General features: G+C 53.7%; 3 protein-coding genes across 3 annotated transcripts; 2 read left to right on the top strand and 1 right to left on the bottom strand.

The window, feature by feature from the left end:
- Positions 1-4,777: 4,777 nt before the first annotated feature.
- BDP55DRAFT_696277 (phosphatidylinositol-4-phosphate 5-kinase) lies at positions 4,778-7,972 on the top strand (the record flags this gene model as incomplete). The annotated part of the gene is made up of 6 exons (XM_060577563.1): positions 4,778-6,006; positions 6,061-6,421; positions 6,478-6,858; positions 6,915-7,025; positions 7,074-7,567; positions 7,588-7,972. The coding sequence occupies 6 exons, from the start codon at positions 4,778-4,780 to the stop codon at positions 7,970-7,972; spliced, it is 2,961 nt and encodes a 986-aa protein (XP_060426153.1).
- A 557-nt stretch (positions 7,973-8,529) lies between these two features.
- Positions 8,530-9,799, bottom strand: BDP55DRAFT_673754 (cytochrome oxidase c subunit VIb-domain-containing protein). Its single transcript, XM_060575622.1, has 2 exons — positions 9,334-9,799; positions 8,530-9,121 (listed from the first exon to the last, which is right to left on the bottom strand). Exons 1-2 carry the CDS (start codon positions 9,565-9,567, stop codon positions 8,933-8,935), a joined length of 423 nt encoding a protein of 140 aa, XP_060426154.1. The 5' UTR covers positions 9,568-9,799; the 3' UTR covers positions 8,530-8,932.
- A 705-nt stretch (positions 9,800-10,504) lies between these two features.
- On the top strand, positions 10,505-11,292 carry BDP55DRAFT_696279 (integral membrane protein S linking to the trans Golgi network-domain-containing protein; the record flags this gene model as incomplete). The annotated part of the gene is made up of 3 exons (XM_060577564.1): positions 10,505-10,755; positions 10,981-11,116; positions 11,167-11,292. 3 exons carry the CDS (start codon positions 10,505-10,507, stop codon positions 11,290-11,292), a joined length of 513 nt encoding a protein of 170 aa, XP_060426155.1.
- Between the last annotated feature and the right edge of the window lie 951 nt (positions 11,293-12,243).

A 12,243-nucleotide genomic window follows, 5' to 3' on the forward strand; every position in this document is an offset into this window, starting at 1 on the left:
AGATGAAAAGAAGGAGGACTAAAGAACAACAAGATAGAGAGTATGATATCGAACAGACGTCGAGCCTTCAAGCTGGCGACCCTCTGAGTGAGAGTCACTTGAAAAATCCAGGACCAAAATTGAACATCTTCATGCCCACGGCCAGCTTGCACTGCAGAGCATGAACGACCTCATTGCAAGCACCTCTTTTCGTGCCGTGCCGCGATGGGGGCCAAAGCTCGATGCAACCACTAGAATATTTACCACATCTTTTTCCATTTAGCACTGCTGAACAGCGCTCCTGTTCTGGCGGCTGAAAGGGCGGGCAGGTAGGAAAGGATGTGGGCGGTACTTGGAAGCAAGGCACACGCGTAAAGCATGGAGGTTCATCCCAGGCGCGGGAGCCCGGAGCGGGTTCTGTGAAGTGAAAATGTCAGGGAAGGGACTTGTTGTGTGAACAGCCTTTTTGATTCTTTGGTGATAGAATAGGCGGTGGTGGGTGTTTGGCCGGTGAGAGGGCATCCCTTCCACGTCATGCCGGATGGAGATTGTACTACCGGAGGAGCTCGAGGTAGTGAGTGGATAATTCATTTTGCAGAATCTTTGTCGCAATCCATTGCTATTTTCCACGTGCGGCACGACTGGCTCGACTGTTTAGTGGGAGGTTGGATTGAGTACAGAATCGACTGGGCAGGTGAGCCGTGAGGTCATTGCATGTTTGGCGGTCCCAGAGGACCATCCACGTTCTGGCGATCCAGGGAAAATCAGGGACTTTGCATTCTTAGTGTGGTTGTAACGGTCAGAACTGGCACGACGTCATGGTTGGTCTGTTGGTCTGTATAAAGGATCGACAGGTTTTGGGCTGGCACGCTGGCTAGCTGCTCATCAGACGGTGTGTGAGTGAGTGTGAGTGTGTGCCTTTCACCTTTCCCGAATCCCCCCGGGGGAGGGGACTCATCATCAGCAACTTGGAGGATTGGCGGTCAGGTTTTGGGGGCGTGTGGTGCGAGTGTGATGTGTGTTGTGTGATTTGTGGTGCGTGATGTGACTTTGGACGATCTTTGGGCGCCTGATGAGTTGGCATTCTTTTGGGCATACGCAATGTTCTACCCGTCTTTTGGGGATCCGCGGCGGTAAGACCTGGCTCAGTTGGATGAGATTGAGAATGGCACCCTTAAAACACTGGCGGTGACTACGGCTCGTGGGCTCGGCAACATCCTGCTGCTTGGAGGGAAACCTCCCCGAATGATACCATTTCAATAATGCTTCCGATATCCGTAAAGATGAGTTGCTCTATCCGGATCTGTACGAATATCTGGTCTAGTCATTGCCCGGCGCGACCCTCGGGATGCGGTAGCTGCCGCGGATGACCAGAACTGATTTGGAACCAACTTGGATGGGGGCGCAGGTTGTGTATCCCCCTTCGGATCCATGCGTGATTGGGCACTCGCCGGTCCTGTCTCCCATGGATAACATTAGCTGCCCCTGAAGTGTGCTTAGATCAGCCCTAGAGTTAGCAACGCAACATCTGTGTTCAGGACGACAGTGGGCATTTAGGAAACAGGCACATGTAACGGATAGCTATTCCGTAGTAGACATGCGAATATGAAGAGCCCCGATTAACTGCTGACGGCGATCGGGCCCGGGGTTCTTTGGATTCCCGTGCCCCGCGGCACTAGCGATGAGGTGAACAATACTAGAGAACGAATGAAGGCCAGGCCAGACCGGAGTCAGTATCGGTATCTATGAGTGTACGGAGTACAGGTTGCGTATTTCGAGCCTCTCTCGTTGCTGTGAAGCTGTGTCACGGAGGAAAAGGTGTCTTTGTGTGTGCTCGAGTAAGTCTACTATTCCGATAGATGTGAGCACCGAAGACGAATGCCGACTCCATTCCCATAATTTCCATCTTCTTGTTCGTCACGTTGTCTATTCGGGAACAGAACCCCCATAGGATCCGTAGCTTTGCGACAAACAGAGACAATCAAAGGGGGCTGACCAGGGGAGAGATGAGGATGCAATCCAACATTCTGGTGGTGCACCCCGCTCTGCAGGAAGATAACGAGGGTCTTCCAGCTGCGCAGGGGGGTGTCCGTTCTGCAATCTGTTGCTCTTACCTATACGAAGGAGAGGGGAAGGGGGGCCCGCCAATGGGGCGGTAATGCATGCAGAGTGGCAGGACGTTGATATTAAGGTGTTGACGGGGGGAACAGAACGGTTCTGGACAAGTGTATCTGTATGCAACATGTCACGCGTACCATTGCCCAGGGCCCTTTGATCCATTGCGGCTCCCTTTGCTTCGGTGAAGTTGGCCCCTGACTCCTGAGATGTCGGAATGAGTTGGATAGATTGGGTAGAGGGACGGGATCGTGTACTCCGTACACAGTAAGGGGCGAGGCGAGGAGATGAGACGTGTAGTCGGTAATCCGCCATTTGAGCACAATATCAATATCTAGCGAAGTGCTATCGAATGCATGTCTGATTTCGTGGCGGCATAGGGATATGCAGGAACACAATGGGAGTGTGATTGTGAGACACACGGTGGATCAGTGCAGAGACGTAACTTTGGCAATGACGAGATAGGATGATGAAGTGATGGGATATCCGTAAGGAAAGATGGGAAGATGAGGACTCAGGAGTTCCATCTTCCAAGGGCTGATGTGATGGCAGGTCGATTAAGGAGCTGCACGCATACTGAGGCTCAGTCGACGATCCGATGCTACCTACCGGTGTGCATATCCACGTATCCACGGAGGAGGTTGTGGGATGGAGAGCAGCGGTGCTATGAATAGTACGGATATGAGGGAGTGGGAAAGGGGACCGCTTATGTACGTGTATGCAAGGACCGTGGGGTCTCGTGTCCCATGATTTTGATGCCTCATCATTCATGAACTTGAGGAGATGTATCGACGGCTATCAGCGACTGCTGGCATGTTCGGAGCTCCTCTACGTAGTAGACTCCTCCCCCTTCGAGACGTGTTCTACGGCCCTTGACAAGTCGAAATTGGATGCCGTGGCTTGGTGGTCGAATCTGACCCAGTTGGCCGGAAACACGGCGTCAAGCACGTCTTGGGCCTGGGCTGGGCGGCGGGACATGCTGTAGTCTCTATGTGGTTCTGACCAGTGAACAGTGACCGTCTCGGCGAGAGCGAGACGGGGGCACGGGAAACACTGGCGATGGACGATTACCTAAGTGCGCCTAGCTTCGATTTTGGTGTAACTCGGCGGGACAGTGAACTCTGAAAGGCTCGTGGCTCTTGGAAAGAGAAGAACAGAAACAGAGAAGTCGAGAACAAAAAGCGAGAGGTCGCCGGCTCATTTCGAGCCCCGGCAACAGGACCCAGAGGCCGGTGAGCGGCCAAGCCTCATTTGGCTGTGGAACCCACCACGGGAGCCCCACCGTCGGCCACTCAGAGGTGCGGACTTGCTTCTTCATTTGGAGTGGTGGATCCACAAGTATCTCTCCGAGCAGATTCTGGTGGAGGGATACATATCCACAAAGTCCCTTCTCCTCCCTCATTCAGGAACCTGGCTTTGCAGCCTTAGGTGGCATTCCCCAAGCAGCTTAGGTAAGGCGCGGGAGGTGGACGACTGGGCAAACATCCAGCCGAATAGTGGAGACCATGGAAGAGTACGTACCGTGGACCTCCTGTTGCACCCGCCTCCCACTTTTATTCTCTGCTAAGGTATTGCGGCACTGCCAGCGTCTCCCGCCCCTCTGCTGAACATCCTGCTTTCAGGTGAATTTGAGGTGAGGTGGTAAACCTTGGAGTACGTACCTGTGGAAGGACTGTCAGTCCACTACGATTGAAGCCCATGAACATGTCCTGTCCACGTCTGGCTTCCGGCGCCTCTCAGTGGTTCTGTATCGCGATCAGTGGTACTGGCAGGGGCCTGGTGGCATTCTTTTAGTGGACCGGGCCGCCTGTTCCTGAGGTCCAGTGTCTCCAGCGTCTCCCTTCCGGCTGATGAGGCCCTGCCCACATCACTGTGACCCGTAGGTTCGTACTGGTACCTTAACGAAGATGCCCTGCAGGTCGTCTCTTCCACCGACGTGGACCCGTAACCTTGCGCGCTCTCTCTAACCTGAGTCTCTCTCATCGTCAAAACCTCTCGTCCCCGGCTTTCCTTCCCACTCCCTCTCTTCAACCAACCGGCCTCAACCACCCACCTCGTCATACCATGCGCTGCGCCGCCGTCGAGACATGCCCGAGCCATTGATTTATTCCCTTCCATCTCTGTCTCTGTCTTCGTCTCGACTCGCAACCCTTCACGTCTTCGCCGACGCTTCCTCCGTTCTCTTCGTTCAGTCCTCCATCCCGACAAAGACGAGCCCGACGACGTTGACGACATAGTCAGGAACGACACACCGTCCCTAATTTCCGATTTCTCCTTCTGCTACTCGTCGATCCTCGCCATCGATAGCGACACCGTCACCCCCCGTCAATTGCACGCCTAGCGAAAGTACGATACCCCCAAACCTCGACGATCCATACGAACGACGGCCGCATTGATTCGACTTTTGCGTTGTTTTTTCTTTCATCGGAAAACAATGTGTTGAGGGTTTGCTAGGCCTGCTGTTCTGTTTCCCTTTCTTTCAATCCAACAAACCACAATCCAAGGACTCGATAAAATCGCCATCCTGCCGCTGATAGCCCCCACGAGTAACCGGGAGAAACCAGAGACAAAATAACGACATCGCTCAGAATAGTAGCAGTAGCCGTCAACACCCCCCGTCACATCCACTCCCACATCCAGCTACGTCCAGCCTCCCGACGTCTCGAACCCCGGCCGACCGACCATGCCCACCTATCTCACCCGCGAGAACGCCCCCGTCTACTCGCCAAATTCCGACTTTCTGGATCTCGACCCAAACAACACGCTAGATCTGTCTGGCCACAAGCACCCAATTGACGGGCTCTCCCATACTTTACCCCTTCGCCCATCGCGCTCAAACAATCTCCATGATAGCTTCGACGAAAGCTCAACCTCATCAACCCACGCCTCGGACGTCTCTGATTCCATCCCCACTCAGATGAATGGGACGAGGCCGACTAGCATGAGCTCGCTGCCCAACGGCTCGGCAGGGGCCGGAGGAGGCCCAGACTTTGATTATCACGACCACGACTCTCATCACCACGACCAGTACAACGATTACAAGAATCAAAAGCACCCTCTACAAAATGGACACACCGTTACCATGCCCGACCGGACAGCTCCGCCGCCCCCCATTACTATTATCAAGAAGCCATCTTCCGATACGGAGCAATCGAGTCCGACGGATAACTATCTCACGCCGCCTTCAATTGGATCGCCAGCGGCCGGATCCATCGATCATGCTATAAAAACAAACGGGACCAGCAGTCCCAATTATGCACCTCCAGCAATACCCTCCCAAGGTAAACTTGCCAACGGCCACACAACGCCTGTGCCAGCAGCCAGCAACGCGTCGCTGTCCCCAGATCCCATCGCCAATAACCAACCGGCATCACCGCAACGCTTCTCTTCTCCACCGCTTTATCAATCTGGTGGCGCTACCCCCAACGGATCAACATCAACGGGGCTGCAACCGCCCAACGGCGGACTCAAGCATCGGCATACGCTCGAAGTCCCAGGTACCCAATCCAACCGCGCCTCCAAGGATGGCTCCGACACGGGCTTCTCCAGCGGTCGCTTCTCTCCCACAAGCACCACGCAAAGAGTGCGTAGGGCGTCCCTTAATCTGGTGCGGAGAGATACCCGCTCCATGCAATCCGATGTACCGCGTGACGAGGTGGTACCCGACGAAGAAGCCCTGCGTTGGGCCGAGCATTATCGACAAAAGCGGGCGAGCAAGAGGAAGAGAAAGGAAGAGGAGGATGACGATAGAGTCTTGGTCGGCACAAAGGTCGACGAACATCACACCAACTGGGTCACCGCCTATAACATGTTGACAGGCATCCGTGTTTCCGTGTCCCGCACGAACGCGAAGCTCGACCGGCCCCTTACGGATGCCGACTTTGAGGCGAAGCAGAAGTCGACTTTTGACATGTACGTCAAGTCCCGCGTAACCCACGTGCTTTGCAAGTTTACTAATTTCTTCAGTGCCGGAAACGAGTTGGTGCCCTCGGCGAAGTACGATTTCAAATTTAAGGATTATGCGCCTTGGGTCTTTCGACATTTACGCGGCCTGTTTCGCTTGGATCCCGCAGACTACCTCATGTCTCTGACGGGCAAGTATATTCTGTCTGAACTGGGTTCTCCTGGAAAGAGTGGTAGCTTCTTCTACTTCTCCAGAGACTACAAGTACATCATCAAGACCATTCATCACGCCGAGCACAAGTTCCTCCGCAAGGTCCTCAAGGACTACTACCACCACGTCACCGAAAACCCAAATACGCTGCTCTCTCAATTCTACGGTCTTCACCGAGTCAAGATGCCCTACGGAAAGAAGATTCACTTCGTAGTGATGAACAACCTCTTCCCTCCCACCGGGACATCCACACAACTTTCGACTTGAAGGGATCTACGATTGGCCGCGACTATAAGGAAGACGACCTGGACAAGAACCCTCGGGCGACGCTGAAGGACCTCAACTGGATGCGCAGACAACGAAACCTCGAGCTAGGCATCCAGAAAAAGAAGCTTTTCCTGGAGCAGCTGCAAAAGGATGTGGTCTTGATGAAGAAGCTCAAAATCATGGACTACTCTTTGTTGATTGGTATCCACGATTTGCAGCGCGGAAACGAGGAAAATCTTCGTGGAAAGACGCTTCAGGTCTTCAACCCCGGCGGCGAGCAAGAAGATGGCGAGCCGCCATCAGTTCTGTTGCGAACACCTTCCAAACTGGAGAATGCTCGTAAGGCACGGGAGCTGCGCAACATGATCAGGCACGAGCGGCCAGTGCCCATGGGCCAGACTGCAGCTCAAATGCCAGATGAGCTTGATGAGGGACACAGCAGTCGGGATACATCTTCAACCAGGATGATGGTGGATTCCAGGCGACCCACGAGGATAACTCTCCAGCCGACGAGATCTACTACCTGGGTGTCATTGACTGCCTGACTCACGTAAGACTCATGCCCTTGCTCGCTGTTTCACTGCTAACTTTTGCATAGTACGGAATGATCAAAAAGATTGAGCACTTCTGGAAGGGATTGACAAGCGACAAGACCAAGATTTCCGCTCTGCCCCCTGAACAGTATGGCGACCGATTCTACAACTTCGTCGAGGGTATAACAATGTCCCCGAAGAGGCGATTAAGGAGAAGATTCGGAAGGACCAGGAGCAGATCGAGGCCGCCGCGGCTGCGGAGAGACAGCGCGTTGCTAGTTGGAGTTCGAGTATGCGCCGGCGGTCGGGGACGAACAATATTCCCCCGATGCCCGACTACCGGCCTCCGCCAACCCCGCCTAGCGCTCCAATGTCACCCGAAGCACGCGAGACCGTCGAGCGAGCCCAACAAGATGCCCGAAGGGTCCGAGAGACACGGCGCCTCCGAGCTCAACGTCCCGGACGTCGTTCTATCGACTACAAAGATGAATGAACGACGAGAATCGGGTGGCCAAGGGGCTCCTATCTTGCCTGTAGTCGAAGAGGCAGGAGAGGCTTCGTCCCTAGGGGCAGAAGCAGAGACGGGGCAGCGAGTCGGGATGGGGATGACTATCGACCGGCTACACCAGCCAAGCCTGGTATGGAGAGTAGATTCGCCGGACTCAGGGATTACGCGCCGCCGACGCCGCCGAAAGGCCATCATCTGAAGCCCGAAAGCCAAGACAGCGGCTACGGGGCGCTGCCGAACGGGAACGGTTCCACGATGAGCAGAGAAGACTCTCTTAATATCAAGCCTCGCCTTAGTAAGACTCGCTCGACAAGGCCTTGCCCCCACTACCAAAGGAGGCGGGCGGGCAGAGCAGCTTCCGCATGGGCCTTGCTTAGGGCGCAAGCCGCCTCTTGCGGAACAACAGCAGACGAATTCGTGTTGTTAGGAGTACGAGTGGGAGCAGTGGCGATGTAGGGAGGGCACGCGACGGGAAGATAACGGTGGATGAAGCTGCAGCAGCAGCAGCAGAGAGGGAAAGGGGTCGACAAATCAACAATTGCATCAACGGGGTCAATGACAAATTCTGCAAGCTCGTTCAACGAGGTCTCACAGCGACCGAGGCAACAGAGAGCCGAGACGACCACAGAGTTTTTTACTAGTGTTTTCTCTCATGGATGATACCACCATTGCATTGAGCATGCTTCTTCTTTTTTTTTTATTCAAACTTTTTTTTTCCTCTCCCACCTTTTTCCTCGGTTTCTTATCAAACCTCCTTTTTTGTTTTTTTTTTTTTCCGCCCATACAGAAAGTCTCTCATACATAAAGGTCATCACGTAAAAAATCATTGTTTTCCCCCGGTGATGATCATACCCCTGCTGGGATTCATAGGCAAAGGGAGAAAAAAGAATAGGAGTCGGGATGGATGGAATTGGTGGAAAACTTTATAGCGATATTCAGAGGGTGCTTTCTCCTCCCATAATATGGGGTTGGGTGCGTCTAGGTAGCACAAATAGAAGAGTCGGTTCTAAACTATGTTGAAGTCAAGTTGTTTATTGTGATGTGCCTCGGCCAGTCAACTCCTCAGCAATGCGACTAAAGCTAGGGTTAAGCCTGAGTGATAGCGGATAGATGAGAGGTTGTTTGCCATTGTGGTTTACATTATTCTACAGACGTTATTTTAAATACCGCCGGCCCCCAAGGAGAGGAGTATCTAAAAACGTAATGTTGTACACCAGCTAGTGGTAGCTGGAGAAAAGGGAGTTATTCTGGTATCAAAGGGGGCCATATACAGCCGCCGACGGTTCGCCTTTTTTCAGACATCTTTGCTGGAGGGAAACCATCCCACCATATCCCGCAAATCCGATGGGAGAAAGGGGATGGTTGGTTCGTTCGTCTTGAACATATTCTTTGCTTCCTTCCCCTGGGCGTACAGCCTTACTGCCTCCTCGAGGCGAGCATATCTTGCAAATCAATCTTTGTCGGCGTTGATCCCTTGGAAGGGGCTGAGGGCTGGTCGGCGAAAGTGGTGGTGACGTCCATCTTGATTGCGTTTTCGGCTTCGAGCTGGGCCATGCGCTGCTTCTTTTGGAGGTCTGCTACGCGCCATTGTTTGAAGTATTTTACCTGTGAAGGGGGTGGATGTAAGTATGAACTGTTCAGTTACAAGGGGATCTTGCTTTCTTGTTTTTGCTGCATGGAGCAGGTAGAGAGCTCTGGTCAATGGTCTTCCCCGCTGAGCCGGTAGAAGCTACATCAACGACCTGAGGTATCTCCCACGACCCAATGACTGCACAAGGAGGAGGTGGAACCCCAAATGTAAGAAAGACAACACATACCCAAGCAGCAGCGCAATCCTGCTCAAAGACCTGGTTCTCGGCTGGACACGCCTTGCGGGCTTTCGCATCGTCCTTGAGGGCGTCGGCGATGACATTGCGGTCGAGGCAGCCAAAATAAGCGTCGCGGGCTTCCCAGCACTTGCGGCGTTCGCTGCGGTCCGGGGCGACGGCGCCGGTACGGACTTCCTCGGCGCGCTTGGCTTCTTCGGTTTGGAAGGAGGAGAAGAAGCCCATTGTGGCGATGGAGGGGAGGGTTCGGAGCTTGGGGTGTAGGCTTCGATATCGGGAGGATCGGGAAGGGGGGTTGATGGGATGTTTGCTTGTTGGCGAAAGTCTGGGTGTTGATTGATTTGAAAAGTTGGGTTTTATCGGTTCGTGGGTTGATCGGGTGTGTGTGTTCAATAAGTGGCGGTTCAGATGAAGTCCCGGATCCTTGGATGACGACTTCTGTAGATCTCGAGCAACACCGCGCGAAGTTCGAATTGAAGGGCCGGCAGAATATCGAGCGGTGGCCTAGAATAGAATAGTCTACTCAACCGGGGTGGCTCCGTCACGGCTCAGCTCTAATGTGAGCCTTGCCTTATTGGTCCCTAGCGCAGCGGGTGCTTTGCCGTTGCGATTCTAGGCAGGCACAGGCGCACCGGCGCGCCGCAAGAGAGGAAGTGTGGCGCAAACTGATTGTGCGCCAGCTGACTCCAGCCACCAAAACTGTCAACATCCCGCTGCTTCCCTTGTGGCACATCTTCCCCCAACGTGACAGCTTGGACGAAACAAACTACGAATTACGCTGACGTACAAAATCGAAACAATCTTTACCAGAAGCGTCGCCGGGGTTTGAATTTTTGCGCAATCTCCCCAGCCTTTGATTGCCAATAGAGACTCAGAGCCTATAGGCGACGCGGAGATTTGCTCCCCAGGAAGAAGGGATTACGAACCGGGGGGTCTGGGAGTTTCTTATTGCGAACCGCAAAGGAAAGCTCGATAATGCTTCGCCGGTAGCGAGATTCGAACAACACCTTGACAAACCTCTCCCTTCCGACGACGACCACCACGAAACAACAACTCGAACAACCTATTGACATACCATCAAAATTCCCAAGGAATCCACTAAGATCAACCCGAAATCCGAAGCAAACACACCCTCCGAAGCAACCGTTGACTTCAACCCGCCATGCCCCGCCGTCGCAAGCCGCCCCGGCCAGGCGCCCTCAACGATCTGCCCCCGCTGCGCATCGCCTCGCAGATCGCGGCGCTACAAGGACTGTACTATGCCGGGGCGTTGGTGCTGATGCTCTTTTCGGCGCTTGTCGCTGGAACGGGGTTCACGCTGGATCTCGTCTTTGGGTGGGAGGCTGTTCGGGGAGATACGACGCAGGGGTGGTTGGGGGCTTTCTTGTGGGTTCTTGATGGGGGTTTCTGCATGTGAGTTTTTTCCCTCGCTTTTCGTCTTTTATACAGAGTGTTTGGGCTAGTTGATGTTGTTTCCCGGAGCTTGTGGTCGCGGGATGAAGAGAGAGAAAGGCAGAAAGTTGAAGACCAACGCTAACATACAACAACGGGCTGTCGCAATCATCATCCTCATCGGCCGCTCGAAACTCGTCCCGACTTCGCGTTGACAATGCACGGTGTGCACCTCGTCGTCACGAGCCTATACACCGGCCGCATCCCACGGAACGCAATGTGGTGGGGTGCCATGGCGGCCAGCTCGGGTATCTGTGTCGCCTTGGCGGTTTGGGGATCTAGATACCGCGAGTTGAGGCCAATATCGTTTGGTGGAGGGGCGGTGGCGGCGGAAATGCCGGTGCTGGGAGCAGCGGTGACGGGGCCGCGCAGAATGGCGGCGCCGGAGACGAGGAGGATGGGCTTGGGTTCTCGAGGGGACGGGGACGAGGGAGAGGGAGGGATGGGGAGGGCGGGTATGAGATGGTTGGGATGGATCATGAGAGACGGAATTCTTGATCGAGCTGAAGAGCTTCGATGTTCTTGGTCGAATGGGAGAAGAAGCTGTGGTTTGGGATTGGCCGCGAGGCTGGAGGGTATGACATATCATTGCTTGGCGTTATCGGGATGTACGAGTATCGAGGATAGACGATCCGGATTGTGTACAGTTTACGTGGCTGTGATGACGCAGGAATAGACGCCCTCTTGAAGGGATTCAGACTTTGCTTTGGTTGAAATGAGTCGCGAATGTCGTCCAAATTGCGATGCTGCTTCTCGAGCGCTTCTGGTGACTTGGGGGTCGGTCTTGAGGTTGCCTAAGATCTGCCGGAAACCATCATAGCTGAGCACCTGCTAGTATTACTGTCCTTGCACCAGGTGTAAGGTACAAGCTAAAAAACACAATGCAAGATCATTGCCGTATAGCTAGACCACTGGGTATCTAGGACCCTCTGCCTTTAGCAGAGAGAGCCCCACGAGGACAGAGGAAGGCGTGACATGCTAATTTAAGATCAAGGCGCTCGTGATGTCTCTCATATAAAAGGAGAAAATATTTATAAGAAAAGGGATCGCTTCGTCATGCACATCCTGCTCGTGGTTCTGCTGGTGATCAAGTATGATGCTCATGATGAACAAAGGGTGTGTATCAACTACCTATGCGAGGCATAAAATACATTGTACTTAGTGGAGTTTCATACTCTGGCAGTCATTTTCGTCTTCCGGCTGGACATCACAGCTTGTCTCTTGTGCCGCCTCCTCATTGTGGTCACTCGTATTCGCTTGCAATACTTAACGGAATGTGCGGAAGCGAAAGGAGCCTAGGCAGAAGAGTCTAGGTGTGTCCTCACGAGCCTTTTACCTAGATATCTTTTAGATACAGACTGAAGTGATTCTGACGTCAAGGAGCAAGGTAGCCTTAGGCCTAGGCCAGCAACCCCATAGTCTTGGCCTAGACTCGGATGAACTGTGGCA

Source organism: Colletotrichum godetiae (assembly GCF_030913485.1).
Source record: "Colletotrichum godetiae strain CBS 193.32 chromosome Unknown BDP55scaffold_40, whole genome shotgun sequence".
Classification (NCBI taxonomy): domain Eukaryota; kingdom Fungi; phylum Ascomycota; class Sordariomycetes; order Glomerellales; family Glomerellaceae; genus Colletotrichum; species Colletotrichum godetiae.